The sequence below is a fragment of the Anser anser genome (assembly GCF_964211835.1).
Source record: "Anser anser genome assembly, chromosome: Z".
In the NCBI taxonomy this organism is placed as follows: Eukaryota; Metazoa; Chordata; class Aves; order Anseriformes; family Anatidae; genus Anser; species Anser anser.
Genome location: NC_139723.1, coordinates 14292403 through 14320322, shown reverse-complemented (window position 1 = coordinate 14320322; position 27920 = coordinate 14292403). Strand labels below are relative to the sequence as shown.

General features: G+C 40.2%; 1 protein-coding gene across 5 annotated transcripts; it reads left to right on the top strand.

The window, feature by feature from the left end:
• The first annotated feature begins 190 nt into the window (after positions 1 to 190).
• LOC310889133 (RNA exonuclease 1 homolog) lies at positions 191 to 27886 on the top strand. 5 transcript variants are annotated; one of them, XM_083816195.1, is made up of 16 exons: positions 191 to 417; positions 11246 to 12297; positions 12846 to 12938; positions 13479 to 13665; positions 14931 to 15073; positions 17443 to 17577; positions 17996 to 18092; positions 18339 to 18401; positions 18910 to 19056; positions 19431 to 19538; positions 20094 to 20167; positions 20419 to 20529; positions 20804 to 20919; positions 22304 to 22442; positions 23764 to 23884; positions 27391 to 27886. In XM_083816195.1, exons 2-16 carry the CDS (start codon positions 11401 to 11403, stop codon positions 27477 to 27479), a joined length of 2520 nt encoding a protein of 839 aa, XP_083672321.1. In that variant the 5' UTR covers positions 191 to 417; positions 11246 to 11400; the 3' UTR covers positions 27480 to 27886. The 5 variants fall into 5 exon arrangements, with proteins under 5 accessions (XP_083672321.1, XP_083672319.1, XP_083672317.1 ...); XM_083816191.1 differs by lacking the exon at positions 191 to 417 and adding an exon at positions 8101 to 8589; XM_083816194.1 differs by lacking the exon at positions 191 to 417 and adding an exon at positions 9191 to 9342.
• The last annotated feature ends 34 nt before the right edge of the window (positions 27887 to 27920 follow it).

The following is a 27920-nucleotide window of genomic DNA, read 5'->3' as shown; positions in this document are numbered from 1 at the left end:
TAACCAAATGTCTGAAAATCTCTGTAAAGCAAGTGGTATAGTAAGCCGTACTGCAGCAGTTTACTCATTAAACAGATTGGAATAACAAGTGGGACTAATTCTTACTGACATTTCCTCTTCTTAGCTTTCAGATGGCTCTGCAGGATTCGTAGTGGGCCTGCTACATTCATTCAAAACGCTCCAGTTTCCCAGCAGGTTGGCTGTTCCCCGAGGCTTGCATCAGATCCAGACAGGGTTTGTTGTGCACCACCTTCAGAAGGCTGAAAAAGCTTCTGTTTTTGTTAAAAGAAATGAGAGAGGTATAGAGCAGCACAACCAGCACCGCAAGTGAGGGAGGGAGAAAGATTTGTGCTTCATCCAAGGAAAGAAAGAAGGATTATAAAGTGGGAGATTTATCTTCTCCTTGTGAAACAACCGGTAAGTGTTACCTCCTGCTCTGAGCCTACGGTGATGTGGAAAAAGATGAGGAAATGTTGAAATCATGTTGGTTTTTTTTTTTCAGCAGGTTGAAGTTATCAAGCCTTTTTCTTAGTTGTCAACCCCCTGGTCATAAGAGCAAATTCCTAAAACCCTGCTCAGAGTAAACCTTTGGCAAGGTATCAGCATGCTAGAAATGGCACTGGAGCTGCCAGTGCTCAAGGCTGCTGTGCAATCACTAGTTTGCTTTTCAGTTTTGAGATGAAAAGTTATATTTCTTTCAAAGTGAAATGCAACACAATTCTATTGGCAGATTTTAACTAGAAATCTAATTATCTGATTGATGAGCAAAATGAAATAGACTTAAGAGTTTTCTAAGCAGTTAGTATGAAACTCCCCACATTATATTTCGTTCTGGGGTTTTGATTCATTTGTTTTTGTTAGAACCTCCTCTGGCACTTGTTTTGGGAAAGATCAAGTGAGGAAATAATAGAAAATGATCTAATTTGGGCCAAGAACACCCTCCAGGGGCAGGAGGTGTTCACCAGCTGTAGTGAACACTCATCTGGGCCCCTTCTGGAGCACTCAAGGAGGGTAAAGAGACAAAGAGCTGGTCCTAAATAGAACATATTTTTATGTGTAGGAAGTAATGCGTTTTCAAAGGCCGTGACATAAATTTAAGAGGCTGGAGCTCATTAACTTTGATCTTGTAGCAGTGCTTATTCATTAAAATGACAGGCAGTGTAATTATTTCCTGAAAGATGAAAATAGAAGAGAATCTGTGATCTATGGTTAAGTGAGAAAAGTACGGAATAAGACAATTAGGTTGTTGCTAACCAATTGCAGGAGAGCCAAGAACAAACACGCTGAAATTAAACATGTTTTACATTATATGTGTAATACAGATATACATGTGTCTCCTTCTCCATAAGAAAGCAAGATGCATATGTAACATCCACCTGGATTTAATTTTAATGTCCTGTGGTTAATGCTAGAAGATGGCTTAGGCTATATATATGAGCTAATGTCAGTTCTGAAAATATTTTTGGACATTTCTAAGTAAGGGGAGATCTAAATCTTCTCTGCTACCTCTAGCAGAGACCTACGCTGTGCGACTTCTGCTTTTGACACCTGTCCCTACTGCAAGAAAATGAAAGGTAGCTCAGAATGCACGGCGTGGGGCCCAGGCTGCCATTTATTGATCAGCCAGCACAGTGACTTGGCTGGCCTCAGTACTCCAGCTGTACTACTGCAGTAATTAGTACATGCTGCATGTAGAAGTACCATGGTAGGTCAGATGAACTGCAACATTGCCTATGCTTGTACTCCAGCACATCAGAAATTTAAACATCAGTGAAGATGTAAGAATTATAGTTCTGTTTTTGCAGTGGAAAATTCCACTAACCCTGAATTTTCAAAGGTGATTGCAGAGGCATAACGGTGTGGGGTGTGTTAAGCAGATAAGGGGGCAGGGGAAGGTCCCACTGTCCCGAAATGAGGAGGATGGCTAAGGAAAAAAAAACAAGCAGTGATGGAGTCAGCAAGAACAAGAAGCTATGAAATCATGGGCCCCTCCAATTAAAAAAAAAAAAAAAAAAAGAGAGACAGTTGGTCGTTGGTCAAATAAAGCTTTACATACAGGGCATAGTAACAAGTGTCAGGTAGGTTGTGAACCTGTAGTACTCAGCCAGGGAGGAAACGGGAGGAATCAAGTGTCACGCAGTAGGGAATATAGGGCTACGCTGCACTTCTGTGCATTCCTGCTTGCAGGACGCCCACTACTGCAATCATGAATAAAAATGGTAATTCACTGAGATCCTCACCTGAGCCTGTGCTTTTGGCTGCAGATTATTCCTCACAGGGATGCTTGTCCAGATATTTTACCATGCATTTGCAGAAGACAGTATGCTCCAGGTCCCCCTGGCAGCATCCCTGGTGTCTACATGGGACGAGAGGGAGGCTGCTGGTCCAAGTGCTAGACAAACAGCAGCAATCCCTCCACAATGTCCAAGGCCTGGCAAGGAGCAGCCTACCTCCACAGCAGGTCAGGTCACCAGGTGGGACGCTTGTCCCTGCAGCAGGAGCTCCCTACTAGAAACACTTGCTGCTTCCTCCTGGTGCTGCTGCAAGGCTCCGGCACTGTGGGCTTGATGATTTTGTTGGACACAGCTCCTAGACCCTCCACTGCTGCCAGGACATTGAACATGATCCGTAGCTACAGCTCTACAGGTGGAGCAGGAATGAGCCTCCTGGTGCAAGAAGTCACCAGCTCCCAGCCTTCAGCACTGAAGGAGCCACCATTCCCCAGCCCGATGAGCACTAACTCCTCTGGGACAGCTGGCTGCTCAGACTTTTGTTTGGAGATGGTCCTGTCAAGCTCTTTCTCATTGGATCTGGAACTGCAGAGCCTGCTGACCTTCTCCTTCAGCTCCTTACTTGGAACAGAGGTTCTCCACCAGCACACACCTCCTGCGAGTGAAGGCAACGCTGCCCCAAACAGCAAGGCTCTGGAGCTGGATACCTGCATTTTGCCTCATTTTGTTAGCTCAGCTCTGAGCTCTGAATCACATTTGCTCATGTCTTGCAGCACAAATTTCCTGGTAGCTCTTGACGTTGACTTGTCAGTCAATCACTTGTAGGCTGCTTTGGATATGAATCCTAATTTTTTCCTGTAACTGTGCTATGCTCAATCATAGGGCTGCCATTCTGTTTAACTCAAAATTCTTGCAAACAGGTTTGTGGGCTGTCGGTAATGACTGTGCAGGGAATTATCTCATAAAAGTCTCCTCCGTGTTACTCCTCTCAGCTGTAGAGGGTGATATGTCACCTGAATACAGTCTAGCTGGGAGAACGCTTGAACTTCTCTGTGTCTCCAGAAAGCAAAGCTCTTCTCCCTGAGGTCTTTCACCAACAAGGGCTCACGTGCTCACGTCAAAATGCAAATTTTAAAAATTAGTGACTGTTTCCCTCGGAAATGAGTGTTTCTAGGAAGGGCGATGGCGCTCTAAGATCATAGTTCATTTTACTCAGCTGTGAACTGCCAAAGCTGCACACTGGGACCTGTATGTGCCACACCACAAATGCTGTTCCTTCCAGTCTTTGAATTATTCCATCAACTTTAAAACTCTTTCTTACATGGATAACGTGGGTCAGCAGTAAACCACTTTGTGTGAGTGCTGATTAAAAAAGCATTCACTAAATACGGACGTATTTTTCTAGTGTAATCATGTTGTTTTCAGCCTTTGCTTTTTCCTCCACATTCTTCTGCAAGACTCTTTCCCCAACTCTTTCTTATTTTTTCATTTACCATTGTAAAAACCGAGTGACGTTTCTTTCTGTAGTCAGCAGAGGGAGCTTTGTCACTTATGCTTTTTAGGCCGGCTCTGTGCTCGTGTGAAGAACTACAGTTCTGCTAGCAGAGGGCAGGGACGTCGCTCACGTAAGTAAAGCACCGAAGCCAGGCAAAGATCATAGGGTTTTGTGCTTTGAATTGACTTTTTCATCTTTTTTGGGCTGTTTTGTCTTTTAGTTCACATAAGTTAGATTCTCATGCCCTAACATTTCTTTAAGATTCTGGCACAGTGACAGTCACATAAGAAGTTTGACAGATATTGGAAGATCAAGACCTTTCATAGGTTTTTAATCTGTTTATAATTAGTCACAACAAATATTCCTCGAAGGCTGCGATCTGTTCTATCTAAACAAAGAACATTGTGTTTTGAAGCAACAGAGTCTTCAATGAGTATGGACAAAAATGTTATCATTGTAAACATGCATTTGTAACAGTTATAACATGATATAATCATTATGGTTGGAAAGGACCTCCAAGACCATCTGGTCCAACCGCTCCCCTACCACCAATATCACCCACTAAACCATGTCCCTAAGCACGACGTCCAACCTCAGCAAGGAGTTAGAGCGGAGATTTCCATCCTTGCACGCCCACAGGGCCCTCTGCGCGTGTCTGAGGGAGGAACAAGTGTGATGTCTCCAGGACGTGCCATCCTCCCCACCGTGTCCCCTGAGGATTCTCTGTCCAGCCAGGCTCTGGGGACAATGGTGACATCACAGTCCAGGAGGTGGCCGGAGACAGCAGCCACAGGGACTATAAGAACCCCTGGGAAAGCAGCACTGTTTCTGCTATAAAAGTCACGTAGCTCATCTTTGTATCCCTCCTAACCTCAGCAAGGATGACCGGCAAGGATGACAGACAATTTACTGTACCTTCTGTTGGTATGTACCAATCAAAACCCGTTTCTGGTAAAAGGGATTACCTCAGATACCATTGAAGTGATGTAGTTCTCCAAGAAATGCCAACTAACAATACGGCGTAGCAGTCTTGATGGGTTTTGGACACAGAGAACTAGGAATATGCAGAATCAATGGTTCCACAGATAACTTAAGACACCCCTCTCTCCTCATAGATGAAAAAATGAGTTTTAATGAAACTCAAAATACAAACTAGTTAGTAACTCAAAATACTACAGTTGATGCAGCTGCTAAACTTCTTTCAGAATTTCCCTTGATGGTGGATAAAAGTCATGTCTAGAAAATTTGGAAGAGGTGTACTTTGGGCCAAGTTATTGACAACTAAACATGGATCTGTATTTTTGTAGAACTAGTCATTTTACTAGGACGTGCTCACATTTATTTGCAAAATGCATATGTATAATCTGTTTCTACATATGTCCATTTGCACAGCGCATTACCTGTTCAAATACTAGTAGTGTGATGTGCTTTACTGTTGTAGTGTCAGACAACGCTGATTTGCTCCAAAGGAACACAACCGAAGAAACCAGCCAGGAAGACTTAAAAGCGCAAGTAGTGCTTATTGCATCATCTACAGCTCTTGTCACCTGCCTAATATTTATTATATTTTGTGTGATGTTTATCAAGCACAGAATTCCAAAAGGGTAAGTTTTCAAGTCATGTACTGTGTCCGATATTTAGATCCCTTTAGAGCACCTCTGAACTCTCAGCGAACCAGAGGCAGACACAGCAATAAAGTCCTACAATATTCTATCAATTACTAGGTTGTGTTTTGGTTGGTAGAACACCTCCCCCAACAAATAACAGCTATTGACAAGACTGTAGGTTTTTGGATAACAAAATTAAGTTCTACTCCAAACATAGGATTACAAAATACGCAAAAATGTGATAAAAGCTGGGAAAGGCTGCACAGGCAAATGAAAAGTAAAAGTAGAAATTATAAAAAAATATAAATTATGTTACTTCCAGGAGTCTGTGTACTAAGTATTTCATTATAAGATGAAATTTGTCAGTTCAAATCTTGAAAAAACTGAAGTTCAGTCATTTGTTACCCATCTTCAGTGGTATCTGTTAAGTTTCCGCTAAATTCCCCTAGTCAGAATAACGTTATTTTTGTTCTGTGTTGTAGGAATTTTTGTCGTATGTTCAGATGCTCACGTGAACAGCAGAGACCAGCTTCGGAGGCACAGCGTGGGGTAAAAGCATTAGATATGCAGAGTGACTCACACAAGAAAGGCTCAATCTCAGAAACTGTACCCCTCATGAGTTCAGTAGCTGGTACGCCGTCTATTAGTGATGAATCAAATCACAGTGATACTCCTTCATCTGAGGACTAAAATGAAAAGTAATGATCTTAGTGAAATGATATAATCTTAGTGAAAAATGAAAACAAATATATCTAATAAAACAAATATATCTAATAAAATATAAACTTACTGACCAAGCTCTCAAACTCATCTGCTGGTTTATGTGCAACTATGTTTTGAGAAATCAAGGGGAAGTTCAGGTTGGAAATTAGGAGACATTTCTTCTCAGAGAGAAATTCAGTCAGGCACTGGAACAGGTTGCCCAGGGAGGTGGTGGTGTCACTGTCCCTGGGGGTGTTTAAGAAAAGGCTGGACCTGGTGCTTAGGGACATGGTTTAGTGGGTGATATTGGTGGTAGGGGGGAGGTTGGACCAGATGATCTTGGAGGTCTTTTCCAACCTCAGTGATTCTATGATTTTATAAAATAGTTCTTGTGATTCACTAAATAGGTAGCTTGAAATCTCATGACGGGATAGAATAAGCTTCATGCTTTGACAGGAGAGGGATGTAAATTTCAGTTCTGATCACAAATGTTTGCAGGCAAGCATTAACTACTTCAGAATAAAGCACCAGGGGGTACAGCTATGGCAAGCTCCACATTCAAGTTGAAAAGGAAGAGCTGAAACACCATCACAATGACTTTCTGAAATGAATCCAACCAATCCAACACATGTGGCTCACACTGAGTAGAAATCCTGTGGTGAGATCTCTGAACAGTAATTATTTTCTAAACAAATATTTTCTGAGTGAAAATTAACAAATGGAATTTTGAAATATATCTTTTCTTTGGGAGAGATATGAAAGAATCTGTGCATTTGGAATGTTTGTGCATGTGACAGCCTTGTATGCTGTTTTTATGTACACCATAACATGAAGGCCCAAATAACAGCACGGCAGGTATTTTTAACAGAAAAAGGAAAACGAAAAAAAAAAAAAAAGATCTCTTGGTAGAGTTTTCCATTAGAACGTTTTTTTCCTATTTCATCTGTTTTTCACTCTCTCCTCTCTGTAGCCATAATGTCATACTTTGCCACACCTACCCAGCAGCAGCAATTCTTCAGTTGACACTATTGTGGCATGGGGAAGGAAAGTGCAATGAGACTTGTACATCAAAAGTAGAGGCAGATTCTACAAATAATTTCTATTAAGAAATTTTAAGCAGTGAGGCATGAAAAGCTGGGGTTTACAAATCATAGGCTAAATGTAGCCCCTTACGGCAATGCAATGATTTAGAAAAGTTGCTTGGCTGTGGTCTTCTGAAGCCATCTCAAAGCATGGGAGTCTTTCAGTTAATTTCCATTAATTTTCATGATCATTTACACACATATAGCTATATTTTGAAAATATTTTTGTCCCACAATACACATATATATATATTTAATATATGGCTATCTAGTTTTTATTGTCTTTGGCATCCAATATAGCAGATTTCATTTTTCCTGCTATGTTACTGGCCAGCGGGAGACAGTTAACATTAGCAGCCCATTTTCAGTTAGTTTCTTCACTCTTTTTATTGTTATTGCTTTCATGTTTTCAGTGTTTTGAAACTGTCCTTGATCACCTGAAATTAAAGTGTTGCCTTAAGGATGGTATTGAAGCTCACCCCGCTATGTATGTGTTGACAATATAGATGACACAGCCTACAAGAAATAATAGGAAAAGAATGCAGAACAACATATAAAGATGCTACAAAGGAAACAAATATATTTCTACAAATATATTCTATGTTATATACATATATTCTACGAATTCCCAGTTAATTCACACCGTGAATACTGAGAGCAATTCCGGTCTCTTATTCTTGTTCTAGGAAAGGTTGGACCTGGTGCTTAGGGACATGGTTTAGCGGGTGACATTGGTGGTAGGGGGATGGTTGGACCAGATGATCTTGGAGGTCTTTTCCAATGTTAAGGATTGTACAATAGTATATGACAAAAACAGGAAGAAGGCTCAAGGCAGGGCAGCAGAGACCACTATACATAATGGAAATGCTTCAACAACAGCAACCATAAAGCCGGCTAGAAAAGAACAAGTGTTGGAAGGAGACTTGCGTTAACAAAGACACGGGTGTAGCAGATGGCAAACAACCACCTGCGCCAGCAAGAAGACCACCGAGCTCCAAACGGCACGGCTGGGAGCCAGGCTGGAGATATCTAACAGAGGCTGTTCCAGAAGACTTGGGGCAGGCTGGACGAGCCACCGCATGCCGGCAGCGAGAGACTTTCACTGAAATCCCTCAGCATAAAGCTCTCGAAGACGCCGAGGGCTCTGTGGCGAAGGTCTCCCCGCCGGGCTCGCCCTGAGGGGTGAGCCCTCGGCAGCCTCCCCTCAGCGGCAGCCCCGCCCGCCTCTCCCATCCCCGCCTCCCCGTGCTGCGGGCGGTTGGGACGGGCGGTGGCGGCGCCGTGACGGGTCGTCCCGCGCCCCCCGACGGCTGCCATGTTGCGACCCGCTGGGTACTTCTCCGCTTTCCCCTGCCCCTTCGACCGGGCGGAGGGCGGTGGCTGCTGGCGGCCGCACTGCCAGTACCTGCACGAGGCGTCGCGGCGGCCGGCGGCCGGGGGGTCTCCGTGTGCCGTCGCCGGCCCCTCGGAGGGTGAGCACGCCTCGGAGGGGAGCAGGGGCAGGAGCAGCGGAGGGGGGCTGCGGGGCTCGGCGGGACAGGTGGTGGGCACCCCGGCTTGGAAATGTCCCCTTCCCCTTCAGAGGTTGTAGCAGCAGCTCTGCTAGTCGTGGTCCAGGGTGAGCAACCCGTGGAGGGCTTGCTTACACAGCAGGGAATAACCAGCGTGTGCTGCCGAGAATCGGGTTTATTACGGCGCTGTCACCATCCTCGGGTTTCTTTTGAGGTTTATCAGGCAATAAGACTTGTAAGTTTTCTTCTGTGGTTCTTCCATCAAGTGTTTCTGTGGGGTGGATGTCATTTGGAGAGGTAGTAGCGTAATAAAGCTGAATGGGTGAGGTGCAAGGGGCAGGGTGCTAAAATGATCTCGTGTTACAAACCACAAAGCTTAGCGGCAATAATAGCCCTTCTTAATGGGAAAAAAATATGCTTCTGAACTGGACTTAAAAAGTGCATTACTAAAAACAAGTGGTTCTCAGGTTACCGTGAATGTTGCTGGATCTCTTCCACATCATTTGCTGTGGACTGCGCTGATGGTTTACCTGTAACAGCTGCTTAACAAATCAGTAATTATCAAAGTGTTTCTCATCTGTTACATCTGTGGCGTTGAAGTAGGTGTGACTGAGTTTCTGCCTTCATGCCAAGAGTGCCCACAGCCCTGTTACGGTGCAGGTTTTCACTAGGCCTGTAGTGTCTTTCTGTGCATTGGGAGCTTTGCTTTTCACAGTAAGTGCCTGGGTTTTCACACTTACCGATAAAGGGTAACGTGTACTACATGTTTTATTTCTTTCTCCGAGTTTGCTGCACTTGAGCATAAAGACCTGCAGCCTGGTAGAAGGACTTGGGTAATGTGATGGTCGCTAAGGGCAGTGGGAGTCAGGGTTAAAGCAGCCTGTGGCGTGGAGTCCTTCCTTTCCTGACTTCCACCTGTGCAGCAGGATGTGACTTGCTGAAGGCTGAATCCGTTGGCATCTCCTTGTTAGCGGCCAGAGTGCTTCATTAAATGGCTTCTGCAGTCTCTAGCCAGCTTGAACCCTGAAGGCTTGCTTATTCTCATTTTACTCAAAGAATAACCTTATAGCATGGATTACTGTAAAGTTTAAAGGATGTCTTCTATAAAAGTCATAGAAACGTTACTTCTGTCAGGCTATTTGTATTTCTGATAAGAACAACTGCCACCTCAGAGTGGCTCAGACAATTTCTTTGAGGTACATAGTAGTACTGGTTTGGGCAGGAATGGAGTTAATTGTCTTCATAGCAGTTTGCATGGGGCTATGTTTTGGATTTTGGGCCAAAACAACCTAGATAACACACCTGTGTTTTAGTTGTTGCTGAGCTGTGTTTGCACAGCATCAAGGCCTTTTCTGTTTCTCACAGTGTCCCACCAGTGAGCAGGCTGGAGGCGTAATTTACCCTGTGATGCTGTGCTCAGCAATAAAATCTTGAGGGAGAAAGAAGGAAGGGGGCTGTTTTTGGAGTTACGGTGTTTGTCTTCCCAGGTACTAGTTGTGTGGTTCATCAGGTGTGATGAAACCCTGCGTCCCTGGAAATGGCTAAACACCTGCTGGCCAATGGAAAGCAGTGTACACATTCTTTATTTTGCTTTGCTTGTGTGTGTAGTTTTTGCTTTTCCTAGTAAACTGTTGTTATTCCAGTCCATGGGTTTTCTTGGTTTTGCTCTTCTGATTCTGTTCCCTGTCCCAGTGGGGGAGTGAGCTGGGTTAAACCACAGCAACTGGGTGCTGAGGTTTTGTGGTACCTCCCTGTGCTTGCGTGTTATGTTAATGCCAAAGCTATGGATTTCTGAGTAGCCTGGAAAGAATGCTGTTCACCAGCAAAATGCAACTTTCTAGTAGCTCCCTGAAATGTTCTGTTGTTACGGGTACAATTGTTTTTGAAAACAAGTGGTTACATATGGTTTGAAAAGTACAGTTCTATTAAATACTATTGTTGTTAAAAACACTAGACTGATACTAGCAAATCTCTGAGACCCCGTCAGCCAGTGAAACTTTGGGAAATAACCACTACACTGCAATCAGTGCGAAGATGCAGGAGAGGATGAAGACAGTGCCTTGAGAAAATGTTAGCTTACCATAACTCAGTCTATAGTCTGTAAAAGCTGAAAAGATAGAGGTTATTTTCTTACATGTGCAGTTGGAAAATTCAGCTTTCAAGGCCACTTAAAGTTTGTGCATGACTGTAAATATGTCTGGCTCAAAATGTTACTGGGGACATTTGGGACAATGAGATTTGTTCATAATTAATAAAGCAGATTACGTATTTCAGCTGAGGAAAAAGAAGTAGATGGTTTGCAACTTAGTGTGACTTAATGTGATATCATAGCTTTCTTTCCTCAACATGGGCTGGTGATCTGCAAAAACTTAAAAGGGATGAAGTAGCAGTAGGTAAATTCAAGACTGAAACTAAAGAACTTTCTCAATACAGTCTTCCAGGTTAAATGATTAAGAATCCTATAACCCTTGAAAATAAGATACTTTCTTGTAAGGAAGCCATTGTAGTGCTTTTTTCTAGCACTTTTATCATACGATTTTGGTTTCCTGGTACAAAAATAACGTCTCTTCCTTTAACTGGGAAAAATAGAAAATAATATTTATGAAATTATTTTCAGGGCTGTCTGTCTCTTCCATAACAAAAGAAGATGAAAATGCTAAGCAGCAGTTGGCTAAGCCAACAGAAGTATTTCCACGTGAATATCAAGAGGGGAATTCAAAAGTGTCTCCATTTAAGAGAGAATTCACAAAGAGGTCAAGAAACTATTCCCCGATGGAACTTGAAGAATCTGATGATGAATGTGATCTTGTCATTGATGTGCCACCACCTGTTAATAAAAGACCAAGAAAAAATAGGGACTATAAAGACTTGAATAGAGAAGAAGAACTGGATGCTGTAATACATGCAGAAGAATTGCATGGTAGTGCCATAGCAGATGGTCCTGGGTATACAGCAGAAAAATCAGAGAAAATAGTTGAGTTGCAGGAGAGTGGCAAATGTTTAAATGAATCTGAAAAAGCAAGGAGTGTTTCTCTGAAAGCAAATAAAATTTATTTGCCTGATGTAAACACTGAAACATTGAAGATTTCTGAGCAGAGAGGGAGGCGTGCTTGTACCTCACAGAAACAGAAATCTGCTTCTGCTGAGGTGGATGTGCGGAAGGAGATTCCGAAGCAAGAGAAAGCAGAAAGAAATATATTGGTCAAAGAATTTGTTCAGGAATATACTGCTAGTGAAAACCGTGTGGGCAGTGGAAGAGTAACACAGTCTGTCTTGTGTACTAGTCGCTCATCTGGAGATGAAGCTACAATAGAAAGACCTGGCAAGCAAAGAATATTAAATACAGAGAAAAGTCGCAGCACTGATAAAAATGGGGGAAATGGTAGCCCACAGGATACGTACTCGTATCCAACTAATTTCTTAAGTGTGGGCAAGGAGGCTTGCTCTGGTACAGTTTTACAGACCAAAAACACTGATAAAAGCAGCTCTGTTGAACCTGCTTGCAGAAACAAGAAAGAAGGGGAAATACGTCTGAGTTCATCTGCTGAAGAAATGGAATCCAGTGGGGAGGACACAGAGCTCTCAGATTCAGATGATCCTATAGAGGAGTGTCGGAGGATTTTTGAGGAGTTTGAAAGAGAGGCACGAAAGAAAGACAGTGATAAGCAGGTATTATGCTTCTCTTTAAGTTCTTGCTTCTTTTTTTTTTTTCTTTCTTCCTGAGCATATGGAGGAGGAATGTTATCTGTATAGTCAAGTTCAAATGCTCTTTTCTGTGCTAATAAAGGTTAAATAGTTGAGCCTTCCACGCTAGTAGATGAATTAATGAGGATCACTTATGACTCTAGTCTGGTTTGGCACTGGGTGATCTATATGTTTCCTAAAGTAGAAAGTCGCCCCAATAGCTCAATGCCTTGTGGTGGACTTTATTCGCTTCACTGTTACAAGCAAAGTTTTAGAGGCACTTGTATGTTCAGTAGTCTCCTGCTCATCTTATAAATGAATGTGGGAACTCTGAGTACCACTACCCTGCTTTGAAGCACTGTGGCTCAGCTGCGCTAAATGTAGAATAACTACTGGTAGAATTGTACTTTCCTGGTGACTTTTTTTTGACTGTGAATATCCTGAAACATTGGAGTGAGTGGGTCATGAGGGTATTAATGAAGTCTGGAAGTTTATAGCATTTGGTCTAAGAAGCCTGTTCTTATTTCTAATAGACTAGTGGAGAAAATGTGGATGCCAGTTTATTAGAAACTGAAGTTAATGTTGCTGGACAAAAGAGAAGAATTGCACACACGGCAAAATTTGATGTGAGTTTTAATCTGGTAATAAAGTGAAGTTTAACATAGCTCCACTTAATCTGAGTAGACTCATTTTGACTTCGGGTTGGCTGAGTCTTGTAATTTTAAAAGTATTTTAAAACAAAATAGAACAAATGTTTCATCGCCTCTCCTTTTAAAAATTGAAGCAAATATGTGATCACCTAGAACTTTGAGTTAGTTCCTGGTGCAGGTGAAGAAAAGGGCTGCTGAGGCTAATGAAAAGAGCCTTGAAAAATCAGTTTGGAAAGGAGGCTTGTACTGAGATTCTAGATACAGCAGTGGGAAATCAAAAGTGATTTATACTTTATCTGCTCTTAAAATGCTTTGTGTGGCAATGTTAATAGCAGCAGGTATAATTCTTTAAGCTCTTGCCCCCCAGTCCTTTTTCAGATTGGCCTTTTCATTCTGAGGCAGCAAGTTGAGCTCTGAATCTGAGAGCAAAATTCAGTGTTAACTGTAACACCATCTTGCTGTGGTTTGGAACTGCTTGACTGCTAACCCATCTGTTTCTGTGTGCATGCATAACAGGTACATAACAAAAATGAAATGGAGCCTTTCAAAAGATCTCCTGTGCAGCGGGGTCCGAATAATGCAAGAGTCCAGACGGCACAGTCAAAAGCGAGGGAGTTAACAGCTTCTATTGCTACAGATTCTGGAAAGAAGAAGCCTATGTCTAAACGGTCAGCTATTCAAGTCCAAAGTAACAGATCAACTGGTATGAAAACTTGATCTGTAGTCTTGACAAACTAAACTTCATTTTGATTGCTAGCCGTCTCGTGAGTATGTTTGCTTTGTGGCGATTGTCAGCTGAGTGATGGTGGACACTTAGCTTGGGAAATAGATGTCCTGTCCAACTACAAAGTTATTTGAAGTCCTTTAAAGTACTTCACATGAGCTGAAGTGGTAACAGAAAAGTCTTTCAACATTTACAGTTTTGACCAAAATCCTGAAAAAACATGTATTTCGTTGTATCCATACATGAGTTAAAAGAATGAAAATCCACCGAGTTTTCATTTTGGTATTGATTTCAACTGTTAGGGTTCTAGTTTTAGGCATTTAGACTGTCTGAAACAACTTGCTAAGTCTTTTGATTTGAAAATCCTGTTTTTCTCCCTTTAAATTCTCCATTATATGTGAAAAATGCTGATGAAGCAGTTATTTTCAGTATCACATACTACTTGAATAGTATTTCCCCTCCAATTGTTCTACTGGTATTTTAAAATATATGCTTACCAAGTAGTCTACCTAGCACATAAACCTAAAATACTGTTCTAGAGTTTTATAACATCTGTAATAAAAACACATGAATGAAAAATCTTTATGTAAAATTGAGTTATTTTCCCAGTGTATGCATTCCTTCTGAGTAATAGCAAAAATGGTTTAGGGTTTTTCATGCTGCACAAGCGTGGCTTGCTTTATGCTAAGTGTTGTTGCAAGTAAAGTTAAACAGAATGAATTCAAGTCAGATGCTGACACCTTGGCTCCAGATGAGCTTTTTGTCTCATGACAGATTTCATTTTTGAGATTTGTAGTTTTTCTGGGTTTAAAAGCAGTACTTTAAGGCACTTATTAATTGCATTGGAAAATTAGGTTAGAATGATGGCTTTCCTGATTTTAATTTTTTAACTTGTTACCATTTTTTTTGTGGGTTGAGGAGGGGGAGGGGACAGGGAAGGCAGGTAATTATGTGTTTAAAAATCACAATCACTACAACTTCAAAATAGCTTTTTAACTTGACTTGTATGGCTGTTCTATCTAAGGTCTTCAAAAATACTGGAGGATACTTTGGATAAAACTTGTTGGCAGAAGTGAGGTCTTAACATGTTTCCTGAAGCTCCAAGTTTGCTTCTGTTGTTTAGGTTATTTTTACCCTGCTTTATGTTAAAGGAGCAGTGAAATAACAGTATGACAGATTAATGGTAACTGTTATTTAAATTCCATTAGAGTTCAGATTCAATCTGTATTTTCTCTGTGTTTCAGCTTCTTCAAATTTGCGTGAAGTTCAGCCTGTTGAAACCATCAGTGGTCAGCTGCGTATACCAATTGAAGGAAAAACTCAAACAGTAAAGCTGTGCAGACTGTCTGTTGGTTCATTTGAAAGGACTGCTGTCATGCCATACGAGGTACTGTAGAGTTACAGGGCTTTGGTATATGAAAAGGAAGAGAGGTGGAAAAACTGTAATTTCAGACAGTATGTTAGAGTGTAAACCCAATAACGTGATATACCAGTTTAGCTTTAAAAAAAAATCAAACACAACTGATCATTATATGCATTAAATCATATTTCAAATCAAGATTACATGTATGTGCTTGTGGAGCGTCCTGCAGAAATGTTCAAAGTGATGCATGCTGGTAGAACTTGAGTTAAATTTGTACTTGTTCTTCTCCATAGGTGCTGCTTATTTCCTGACTATGATGTATTTTTCTTAGTGAAAAAAGACATATTTTTTTTCCGTTTGGTAATCTGTGAGAAATCACACAAGACTCTCCTGACATAGCTTTATGCAGCATGTCTCAGTTGATAAATATAATGCTTTCACGTGCTGTCAGTACCTCTTCTTCCAGGCATCTCTGCAAAAAGCAAGCATTTTTGCTTGCAGCAACTTCTCCAAAAGAAATTGTACCCAGATTCAAACTGCTTCAAACCAATCAGCACATCCACAAGAAAACAGGGAAATAACATGGTCAGCAAGGTGAATTCCTTGCAGTGAGGGTGTACTGAATCCTGTGGTTTTCCAAAGGCGAAAATTCTGTACATTCTCTTGAGATTGGAGACAATGTGCAACTCCTGTAGTCTTTGAGTGCTTACCTAGAATTACTTAAGAAATTCTGATCATACTATTGGCAGCTAATAAAAGTGCTGCTTTTCTCCATGGCTAAATCAAGTTGCTATGCAAACTATGTTTTTGTTTTCATGTTTGTACTAGCTTGCACTGTACAGATGTAAGCAATTCATTGTATAAATTGCTAAGTCACCTGGAGAAGGCTCTGGGGGGACTGCGTTGTGGCCTTTCAACTCTTTAATGGGGCTTATGAGAAGAATGGAGAGAAACTGTTTACAAGGACAGGTAGCGATAGGACAAGGGGAAATGGTTTTAAACTGAAAGAGGGTGGGTTTAGATTAGAATTAGGAAGAAATTCTTCACTCAGAGGGTGGTGAAGCACTGGAACAGGTTGCCCAGAGGAGCTGTGGATACCCCATCCCTGGAGGTGTTCAAGGCCAGGCTGGATGGGGCTTTGGGCAGCCTGATCTAGAGATGTCCCTGCCCTACTCAGAACTTCTGACGCTAATCTTGAAATTTCTTTAAAGCAGAGGTCACTGAAGATTTCCTGAGGTAAAATAAATTATAAGGTCGGTGCTTCGTTTTCTTATCAAAAATGTCAAATCATAGAATGGCTTGGGGTGGAAGGGACCTTAAAGATCATCTAGTTCCAAACCCCTGCCATTTGGGGATTGCCCTGACTCAGGTGCAGCACCTTGCACTTGGACTTGTTGAAGCATACGTGGTTCACACCGGCCCACTTCTCCAGCCTGTCCAGGTCCCTTTGAATGGCATCTCTTCCTTCTTTGGTATCAACTGCACCACTCGGCTTTATAACAAACAAATGTTATGGCTTTAGTCAATTTGGTTATTGATGTTTTTCTAGGATATTAAGTATGGACTACTTCGTGCTTTATATCTCTAGTATGTAAATTCTTGTTTCCTGAATAGCTTACTCCATAGCTAAGGAAAGGTAAAACTAGCTTGTGACAATAATACACGTTGCCTTTGCTCCTCATATGCCAAAACTACTACTTTCCTTGGTAGCAGTATACAAATATAAATGCCACTCTAAAGTGAGCTTTCCTAGGTTACAAAAGGGAGGTACAGAAATACTACTCCTTGCTTGATACACACCATGTATCTTTTTTAAGTGTCTGGACCTTTTTGGCTGCAACAGTGCCAGGGTTAATCTAACTTACTGTTGGATTTTTAAATGTGATGATTTTAGCTTCTGTGTTTTATTGTAAAATAAACATTTCAGAGTTAGCAAGAACTTGACGTTACATTGGATACGAAAGTTTATAAATTCCATCAAAATAAACGTTTTCGGTCTAGTTCATTGGGTCCTTAGTTTATGCTCTGAATGAAATACTACCTGCAATGAACACCAGATGGAAACCCTGACTGTTAAATTGTTGCTGAACTGACAGTGCTCACTGAACAACTGAACTTTTCCTAACAAAAATGAAGTTTAAAAGTAGTTTTAACGTCTCATACAACTTTGAGTCAGAAACTACTTTGCTTAGTTCAAGCAGGAAAAATCTCTAGTATTTCTGATGGCTGTTTCTGGTTCTTTGTGTAACTGTTGTGGAAGTTTTTGTAACGGCTTTTCAGTAATGTATGACTTTATCTAAGGATGGGCAAAAGAATGCCTGGTTTTAGTTCTTTGGGCTGTTACATATTGATCAGATTACTGTGTTTTTTTTTTCTTTTCTTTTTTTTTTTAGGATTCTACTCAGAAAAAGCCTTCCATTCCTGAATCGGGATCTAAAGTACCACGGGAGATAAGGCAGCGATATTTCAAATGTTTTTTTGAACAATACCGAAAAATTTGTAACACAGTGAATGAAGCTGGTCGCAAGGTTTGTAATGTTTTACAGGTCTTTACGTTTCTTCTTCTGCAGTCAGTAGGTTTTAAATTGCACAATGTGTTTTGTTTGTGTTTAGATCTTACACTTTCCTCACGTTATCAATCAGTTACAATTTTCCACGAGCAAAACCAGTTTTCTTCACACTGCTAATTATCTTTTAAAATGATGTATGTTAGTATTAGAAGGGATTTTTTTTTTTTACAAATGCATTTCTGTGTTTTTTTTTTGTACTTCAGATTTTGGACACAACTTGAATGTGTGTCTCTACATGTAGGTTCAGAATCTCAGATTCTAAATGGCAGTTCTTCCTGTATTTGGGGTGTGTGTGGGGGGAACCACAGCCAAACAAAAAATAAACACCAACGACATACATTACCCCACTAACACTCAGTCTTTCTTTTTCATACAGGCCCGGATAGAAGAGCAATCTATTTATGATCGTTGTGGCAGTAAAAACATGTACTTGAATTTTGCTGTAAAGACTCTGAAAAAGCTGAGAGATCATGGTAGTTTTGCTTTCACTGAAGATTATTAAATGGGTTGCATGTATAGAAGTTAGGATGGGAGAGGGATTATAAAGATAATTTAGTCTCTCTTTACTGTAGAGATTTCTGATTATTTTCTTCTTCCTTTGTAGAAGTATATCACCAAAATAAAAATTGATATTTTCATTTATAAATATCTGCATAGCACATTTAACAGGAAATCTGAAATTCAGAACAAATGCTAAAAATATCCTTTCCTGAATTCAGGGCAATTTAATGACATCAAGACTCCCAGTGGTGCTGGATCTGTAAAGTCAAACGAAAAGAAAGGTAAAGAAAGGAGAATGCAGATGTTGGTTCCGCACTTTAGCGCGTAAATGGGCTTATTTCAAAATGAAAATGTTGAAAGTGTGAAAATTTAGTTCTTTTTTTGGTCAAGTTTTATCCATTAGCTATTACAAGGGTTCCAATGCAATTTGCTGTTTGTCTTTAAGGTTCATTCTTTGGGGAAAAATACTGAACTTCTGCTTGAAAAGAGCACATTCTTTGGTGTTGCTTGCCTAGCCTTTCTGGGATAGCTAGTAATTTACCATCTCTATTGTTTTGTGCCTTTGTTTTAAACAATTCTTCACCTCTAATAGCTTCCAATTGCTTTGAGGGAAAAGCATAGAATTTTTGCATGTAAAGCAAGGTGCACATCTTCCAATTTCAGTTTTAATTTATTTTGGAAGTACTGGGATATTTAAGTGCTGCTTATATTTGGTCTAATATTGTTTAAACTCTGAGTTGGTTTATTTTTAGGGTGTTGGTGTGTTTGTGTTTTTTTTTTTTTTTTCAGAACTCGCAGGTGGTGTTCTTTATGAACTTTTAAAAGATTACCTTCTAACTGAGCAACAATTGAATGAAAATAACTTTCCTCGACCAAATCCTGAAAGAAATGGTAGTGCTATATTTCATGGAGTTACAAAAAAAGCTGTATCAGATAGTAAGTACAAAAAAATTGATTTTGAGTCATTGTTACACAGGAAACTAAAATATGCATGTATACAAAATACAAAGTAGTTTCATACTTAGTTCCTGGACCTCAAATGACTTCACAAGCTTTTATAACTAAACCGTGATACTTCATCAGCACAACAGCTGATCTTGCACGTAAACCTGCCATTCTGAAAGTGCTAGAGAGGAGCTTTATTTATTTTGAACTCATGGCAAGTCTTGGGAGACTTTGCTTATGTGTTGATATGCTGGTCTTGCAATTACTGTTCATGTAACTTTCATACTTCAATGCAGTATTTTTCATCTTTTTTCACCTTGCTGACAAGCTGGTGAGGAAATACTTTTTCTTTTTTTTTTTTTTAGATTTCAGAAAAACATGCTGTAGGTGTGGTGAAATATTTACTGTTAGTTCAGGAAAACGTAGACTTAAAGAATGCAGCTACCATTCTGGTAGAGTATTGGAACAAAAAGGTAAGTATTCTTTGGTATTCAGTCTTTGTGGAAGCTGTTACAAGTCATGACATCTCATCTCTTACTCATCAGAGTAAACTCTCTTGCACAAGGTTCAGGTGAGGTACATTCTGCTGTCCTCTAAGTAATGTGTCTAGTTATTGGAGCTTGTTTTCTCTGTATATGCCGTAACTTCAGGAAGGTTGATGTTGATAAAACCCCATGCGAAGAAAGGAGAAAAATACTCCTTGTGTGGCCCTGTATTGACTTCTAAGTGAACCTTGTCATCTTTGCTAAGACTCCTTAAGTACTCAAAGCTATACTAAATGCTTCCCACAGTGAGAACCTCGTAGAGAATATTACACCATTCTCCCATTTGTTGGCATTTTATTTGATTTACAACCTTGTATTGATGTAGCACCATCTTCTTGATGGTACCGAGCAGTACTCAGGCTTACCTCTTTCCATAGTGCAGTCTCGAGAAAGTGGAAAAGGAGTAAGGGTGCTGATTTTTTTTTTTCTTGCCAGTGCCATTTGCTGCAAAACTGCTCCACTTTCAACTTTTCTTTTTGGCAGTTCCTGGTGGCTTGGAAAAACGCTATAGCTGCTGTGAGGGAATAGTTGGGTCTGCTGGGTGTCAGATTGCAAAGGTAGGATTAATGTTCTTTAATGCAGTATCTCAGATTTCCTTAGTGTCCTTTTGACTTGAAGCTGGGTTGTAGCTTTTTGCAAGCAACTTGGTATAAGATTTTTGGGTTTACTTGCCTAAGGCTTAATAAATTTTTTGGCACCTACTGACAAGAAATATATATGCTCCTTAATCTATTAGAGAAACAGACTGGCAATTTGGGTAAGATAAGTTTAGCAAGCCTGCATGTAAACACTAACGGAAATTTTGCAGCTTCATGTTCATGATGGGAGAAAGGAGAAGTTGTACGGCTTTGTGAAGACATTAATTAAATCACCGCCTTCTGATAGAAACCATGGTATATATGCCCTGAACTGCAACATGGTATGAACAACCTAAAAATTTGGTTCAGTTAAAAGTGTATTGCTACTTAGGAGGCAATTTCCTGGGTGTAGTAGTTTGGCCCTCATAGCTCTGAGAGGCCTGCAGAACTCTGTCTGGTTACTGTAAGTGAATGGACCTTCTGTGTTAAATATGCAGAGAGCAAAGCTGTTTGGATTTCTTGATGCTATAGCTGGTTCTACGTTTTGTACAGCCAGATACTATAAGGAAACACTGGTGCTGAATAAATGCTCATTAAATTTATTTTTTTCTTCAGTGTTATACAACCCAAGGCTTGGAACTTACTAGAGTGACAGTGGTTGATGATAAGCTACAGGTTGTCTATGATACGTTTGTTAAACCTGATAGTGAAGTTGTAGACTACAATACAAGGTATGCTATTCTGTTTATACTACTTGAGGATTAGGCTCCATAAATTGGCAGATGTGAACATCAGATATAAGCAGAAACCTGCATCTCTTAAATGCCTATTGCTAGTTATACAACTTGAAGACTTTCAGTCAGGAATGAGGCTTTCATTCTTGCAGACTCAATTAAGAAAGACTTTTTTCTTTGAACAATTTTTGTTTTTACACTGAAGACTCCCCACCTTCTTTCAAAACAAACAAACAAAACCACAACACCACAACAACACATTAGGTTTAACCTCCCAGGACTTGCTGCATTCCCTAAGAATAAAAGCAATTTCAAATTTTCAAATTTCATCTGTAAATGTCTCACTGAAGAGCGGTATAGTCATAAGCCATCTAATGAAGCTGTAAGACTGTTGTCCTTGTTTCAGCTAGGATAGAGTTAATTTTCCTCCTAGTAGCTGGTAGGCTGCTGTGTTTTGGATTAGGATGAGAAGAGTGATAACACACTGATCTTTTAATTGTTGCAGAGCAGTGCTCACACTAAACCAAGGACTTTTCAGCTTCTCTCTCTGTCCTGCCAGCGAGCAGGCTGGGGGTGCAGCAGGAGCTGGGAGGGGACAGACCCAGGACAGCTGACCCAAACTGGCCAAAGGGGTATTCCATACCATCTGACGTCATGCTAAACAATATATAGGGGTGGCTGGCCGGGGTGGGGGGCCGGCTGCTCGGGGATAGGCTGGGCATCGGTCAGCGGGTGGTGAGCAATTGCATTGTGCATCACTTGTTTGTACACATTATTTATTTATTATTTTCCTGTCCTAATAAACTGTCTTTATCTCAACCCACAGGCTTCACTTTCCTGTTTCTCTCCCCCATCCCAGAGAGGGAGGGGGGAGGGTGAGTGAACGGCTGTGTGGTGTTTAGCTGCTGGCCAGGTTAAACCACAACAACTGTACAGTTTAATAAGATTTGGCTGTATTTAGCCCACTTGTATTTTGTCCTCCTACTGGGTCTTATTTTTGAGATCTGGAAAAAAAAAGTTTTAGACTCCTGTTAGTTTCTTGAAGTCCTGAAACTGCTCTGAGAAGAAACAAGTTTTGAGTCTGCCTCTAAAAAAAATAAAAAAATAGAGGAGAACCAGCATAATATGTGCCTGCTTCTTTGTCAGCAATAACAGTTTGCTCAGAGACCTGTTTTCAGTCTGTGCCTAAAAAATAGGCTCGGTTGCTTGTGGTGATAGAGTGAAGTTGAACAAAGCTACATGATATTAAATTATCTCATACAATCTAAGTGAAAAGGAGGAGAATGGAAAAAATGCCTTCTCAACTAGGGTTAACTTTAGGTGCTAGGGAAACATTTCTTACATGTCTCTGTTAATGAAGTTGTTCTAAACCTGTCCTTAGATTCTCAGGAGTAACAGAGGATGACTTGAAGAATACTACAACAACTCTTCGGGATGTACAGGCAATACTGCTGAACATGTTCAGTGCAGATACGATTTTGATTGGACATAGCTTAGAAAATGATTTGTTTGCTCTCAAGGTAAAATAAGCTGTTTGAAGCAGATTTTAGGAGTTGACTACTTGTCATGTTGTTTTGTTATAATTACTTTCAAAAAGAAAAAGAATGTTGCATTTCAGCAGACTAATACATGAAAATGAAATATACTTGATTGTACATGACAATTGCACTGAAGATAAAACTACATTCGTAGAAAGAAGAAACATAAAGATGTGGCATGGTAAACTTTCTGAGACCTGGGCTTTCTACTCTGCTGTTCTGTGCTTCTAACTAGGCAACCGTGCATCACTACAGAATAATGATATCCTTATTTTTGGGTTGATAGAAACCTGAAATTTATTGCTTTCTGATATTGCTGAACTTGAGTGTGCCTCCTACAGTTTTGCAGTCACAACTAATACCAGTGTATTGCTCTTAGAATCTCTGTAAACAACAATGCTGCCTGTCAAGTAATCACCTTAGCTGCCAGAAATACATGGATTATGTTATTATGTGTCAAAGGTAGCAATATTCCATGAAGAACACAACCATCTGCAAACTTTTCTCAGCCTAGAGAAGAAAAGGCTTATGGGGAATCTTACCAATGTCTCTAACTAATAGAAGGGAGGGTTTGAAGAAGACAGAGACAGGCTTTTTCCAGTAGTGTCCAATGACAGCATAAGAAGCAATGGGCACAAACTGGGATGGGAACACAAGGGATGCCCTAAGGGTTCTGAACATCAAGAAAAACGTCTTTACCATGTGGGTGACCAAACACTGGCACAGGATGCCCATATAGGCTGTGGAGTCCTCCTCTGTGGAGGAAGCTGCCTGGACATAGTTCTGGGTAAGCTGTTCTAGGTGGCCCTGCTTGAACAGACTGTTTGGATGAGATGATCCCCAGATGACCTTAACAACCTCAACCTTTCTGTGATTCTGTCGTCATTCCTAGTGAAGGAATTAAAATTTAGCATTAACAGAATTTCTTGCTAGTGAAACCACAGAATCATGGAATGGCTTGTGTTGGAATGGACCTTAAAGATCATCTAGTTCCAACTCTTCTGCCATGGGCAGGGATGCCACCCTCATATGTACACAACTAACAAATGTCAATGCACAAACGTACAGCAATCACTGTACAACACTGTTTTTCCACAGTTCTTGCACCAGAGCTTGCTCTTCTACAGTGATTAGAGCAACATAGGACAGATGAGATAGTATTAAAAGGTCAAGGATTAGCTTGGGTGTATTATTCAGAAAGTAAATGATTTAGATCCTTCGTGTTGTTTCTTTAATAAATAAAAGGAGGTGCCAGACTGTAACTGGATATGTCATCACTGATGTGGCCTTTGCTCTTTTCCAGCTGATTCATGACACAGTAGTGGACACATCACTAGTATTTCCTCATCGGTTAGGTCTGCCTCACAAAAGAGCACTTCAGAGTCTGATGGCTGACTACCTCATGAGAATTCATCAGGGTGATGGTAAGAGCACAGGTTTTTACTAAGCAATCAGCATGTTGTGTCATGAACTAGTAGACAGGAATAACCCAGGAAAATTTAAGATAAAGTAATACAGTTGCTGTAATTTAAAGCTTTTTCTTGGGTACATTTGTTCCAGTACAGTAGATGCAGAGGATGTACCTGAAACATAAGGTGATTGACTTGTCAAAGTGATCACCACATAGAAGCGTTACAGTTGCTTTGCCTCGTAGAAGGGACATTGGAAAAAAATCCTGAAGGTGGTGTGAAGAGGCTGACCTCTACTACAGATTTGGTTGCTTAATCAAGCTGATAGAAGAACTCTTCAATTCAAATACTGGGTTTTTCAGTACTAAGATTAAACTTCTAGGCTGTAAAAGACAAATGAATAAGCCTATTCTATGCTGCGTGCATAATACTTGGGAAATGGTACATTTGACAGATGTATTTTACATTGACCGTGTACAATTGTTTTGAGTCTGATTTTATATACTCAAGTTTAGTTTCTTCTAATGAACTGGCAGTTGCCTGTTTGCTCTTAATTGTTCTCCAGAAGGCGTCACTGATGAAGTTCTGTTCTGCTAATGTATTTTCTTTGCCCAGGGAATAGATAAATGGTAGCAGTTAGCAAAACTTGAGAGCTTTTGATAGACAGTGGAGGAGCTGGGTTTTGCAACTGAAAGCTTGTAACATCTTCTGACTTCCTTTGCACTAACAGTCTTATTATGCATAGCACTGTGATGGGAATGAAGGGAATGTCAAAGTTATTTGTACAGAATTTTAGATGGTTATCTCAAATATTAAAAACTGCCATTTTTCAGACTGTTCTGTTGAAGTCCGGATTTAATCATTCTTTGATCACCAGTGAGCTAAATTCGAAATTTAACCTATAGAGCTGAATAGCTGCCATTTCTAGAAAAAAAATAATCCTGACACATAACTTCCCCTCCTTGTGTTTATGCTGTTTTTTTTTTTTTTTGCTGCTGCTTTGTCTCTTACAAGAGGAGAATAACTAAATTTAAATTTGAATTTATTTTTTTCGTAAACCCAGGGATTGATAGAGTGAAGCACCCTTCCCTGTCTGAAATCAGTAGGTCTCTGATGATTTAACTTCCTCTGAATTGAATTGATAGTTTGACTTCTCTTGAATACCCCAAAGTGGAGTTTAGCAAGAAAACTGAATGACTAGGAGTGTCATTTTAAAGGTTCTCAACTTCAGTATTTTTGGTGTCCTAGTCAGAAGAGCTGCCATTGCTGAGATAGCTTGTATTACGGAATACCAAATACTTGATTTGGCTGGGAAACTATCGCTTTAATAACTGAGTTTTGCTAGACTGCTTGAAAAAAAAGACAAACACCTGTCTCATACAGGCTACACATCCTTGAGTAGTTAAAATAGCATCTGAAAGGCGGAATAGTAAGCCTGGGGTGTGAAGCAGATGCAACTTCCTCTGACAAAAGATAACAGACGGTCTGGAAAGCTCACAGGATTACGACTCCTCAGTTTGCTTCTATGGCTTTTTTTAATATGTCCAGTCTTTATAGAAGCTGTACAAGTATAGAATCTTTTGCAGATATTTCTTGTATTTGCAACGACATTGGTGTGTTACGTGAGTGCTTTCACCAGCTTGACTGTCACAACTGTGTAAATTACGTTTTCATTGGAAAGGAAGTGTAGCCACATACACATCCAAGGAAATGCTTCACTGCTGTATGCCAGTATATATCTGAATTGCAACTACAAGTCTGAAGATCTTTCCTTTTGAGTCTAGGCTGCTATATGTGGAAAATGATCTAAAATCTCTGACATTTAAGTTTTATAAGAGAGAGCTAGAAAGTGGTACCTCTATTATCACGTCATCTTTTGTTATGATAGCACTTAAATCGTCTGCTTCTTTGGAAAATGGAACACTGTAATTAAATCTAAGAATTATTTTGTCCTTACTGTCAATATATTGTATTGTTTGCTGTTCTCCCCTGCCTGAAACTTCTGTGGAATCAGTGCATTAATGCAGTGCTATAACGCAAAGAAGCCATACTGTTTGCCTATTGGGCCACTAGCTCAGAAGAGAGAGAGGATTTTTTACCACCTTCAAATTAAAATGCTGAACTTTATGATGTCACTTTTTTTTTCCACAACTGTTTGGGTTTCTGAATCACCAGCCCACATCCCAAACCTGTTTAACTGACATCTTCTGTACCTTTATTAAAACTTTTGCTCTTGGAATCACAGAATCATAAAATGGTTTGGGTTGGAAGGGACCTTAAAGGTCACCTAGACCAAACCCCCTGCCGCGGTCAGGAACACCTCCCATTACTAGACCAGGTTGCTCAAAGCCCCATCCAGCTTGGCCTTGAACACCTCCAGGGATGGGGCACCCACAGCTTCCCTAGACAACTTGTTCCAGTGCCTCACCACCCCTGTGGTGAAGAATTTCTTCCTTGTATCTAGTATAAATGTACCCTTTTTTAGTTTAAAGCTGTTACCCCTTGGCCTGTCACCACATTCCCTGACAGAGTTCCTCCCTAGCTTTTCGGTAGGCCCCCTTTAGGTACCAGAAGGATGCTATACGGTCTCCCCAGAGCCTTCTCTTCTCCAGGATTTAATTTGCCTTGGTTTAGCATGTTTAGGATTTAATGAGGTAAATGAGGTACACAAATTCAAATCTCTCAATTTGAAACCAATTTCTCTGTATGGAGATGGCTGAACACAGTAGTCTATTCTATACCTATCCTTGACTTGCTAGAGTCTAGTTGCTCAGAACTTGCGTACTTAATTACATATATAATTACATACTGTTATCCTGACGGCCAACATTTTCTTTCATTGACTTAATGTTAGGAAGGGTATTCTGGTGCCTATGTAAAGTGACAATTAATGAACATTGTACGGATAGTTTATTTGTGCAGCTGTCACCACTTTGCAGCCAGAATGCATTGAAACCTTGCTGCTGTAGTTCTTGTAGTTACAGGAATGGTATAAAATATATGTAGACTTGTTATTTTAAATTGTTGACTTTGAATAAACATGTTCTTAAAATGTATGTCCATATATAATTTAATTCCTTTAACACCATTTTGTTCAGATATTGTGGGCTCTTTCAGCAGATCTTTGTCTCTGAGGAGAAAATTACCATCTAGTTGTAAATCAGTTTGTCTTCAGTTGCTCTTTCAACTTCTGATTTTGCTCAGGATTTGGAGAGGCTGACTTTCCAAAGACAGTTATATTGGATGCTCTAGTTTACTAACCTAGGCTCAATTGCATATTGAAGCTAGAGGATGTGGCAGGAAATGGAATACTACCAGACAATATTGAGCTTCTAGACACGCAGTTATCTTGAATTCTGGTAGCAAGAAGTTGCACCAAAAACTGTCTGGATGCTAGCCACTCTTTTAACGTTATTCACAGCTGTTCAGCTTCTTAATAAACAAACCTACCATTATTCCTACCATTATTTTATAAAGAAATGTGTAATCTGACACTTAAAATATTTTTTATTCTCCCTTAGTTGATGGCCATAATTCCAGTGAAGATGCAATTGCATGTATGGAACTAATCCTCTGGAAAGTAAAGGAGGACAATAAAAGGAGAAAATGATGATGATTTTGGCTTTGAAGGAACAGGATGGTGGGACTAAAATTCAACCTTGATTTGACTCACTAATGACTGTAATTTGACTCTAATTCTTCAGTAACAATTATTTTTCGGGTGTAAAAGAGGGCAGTGGGAAAACAATGTGAAAATCATAATTCATCTACTTCGATGCTTAAGATGTACAGCAAAGAACATAAATGCACAAAATACAAATAAGATACACTGAGTAAATTCTTCTGTGTTAAATAGCAAGTCTGTTCTGTTAAAATAATACTTTCTGTAATCATCCTTACTACTATGTGTAGCTGTAAACTATCAATCACAGTGACTGAAAGCACTTGTTTAAAGTTCTGGAGATAATTTGATTTCTTCTTGTTCAGCCTCCAGCAAATAAAGCTTCAGTGCTCTAATTTCTGTTGTGTGATGAAAGCTTGATTTAAGATT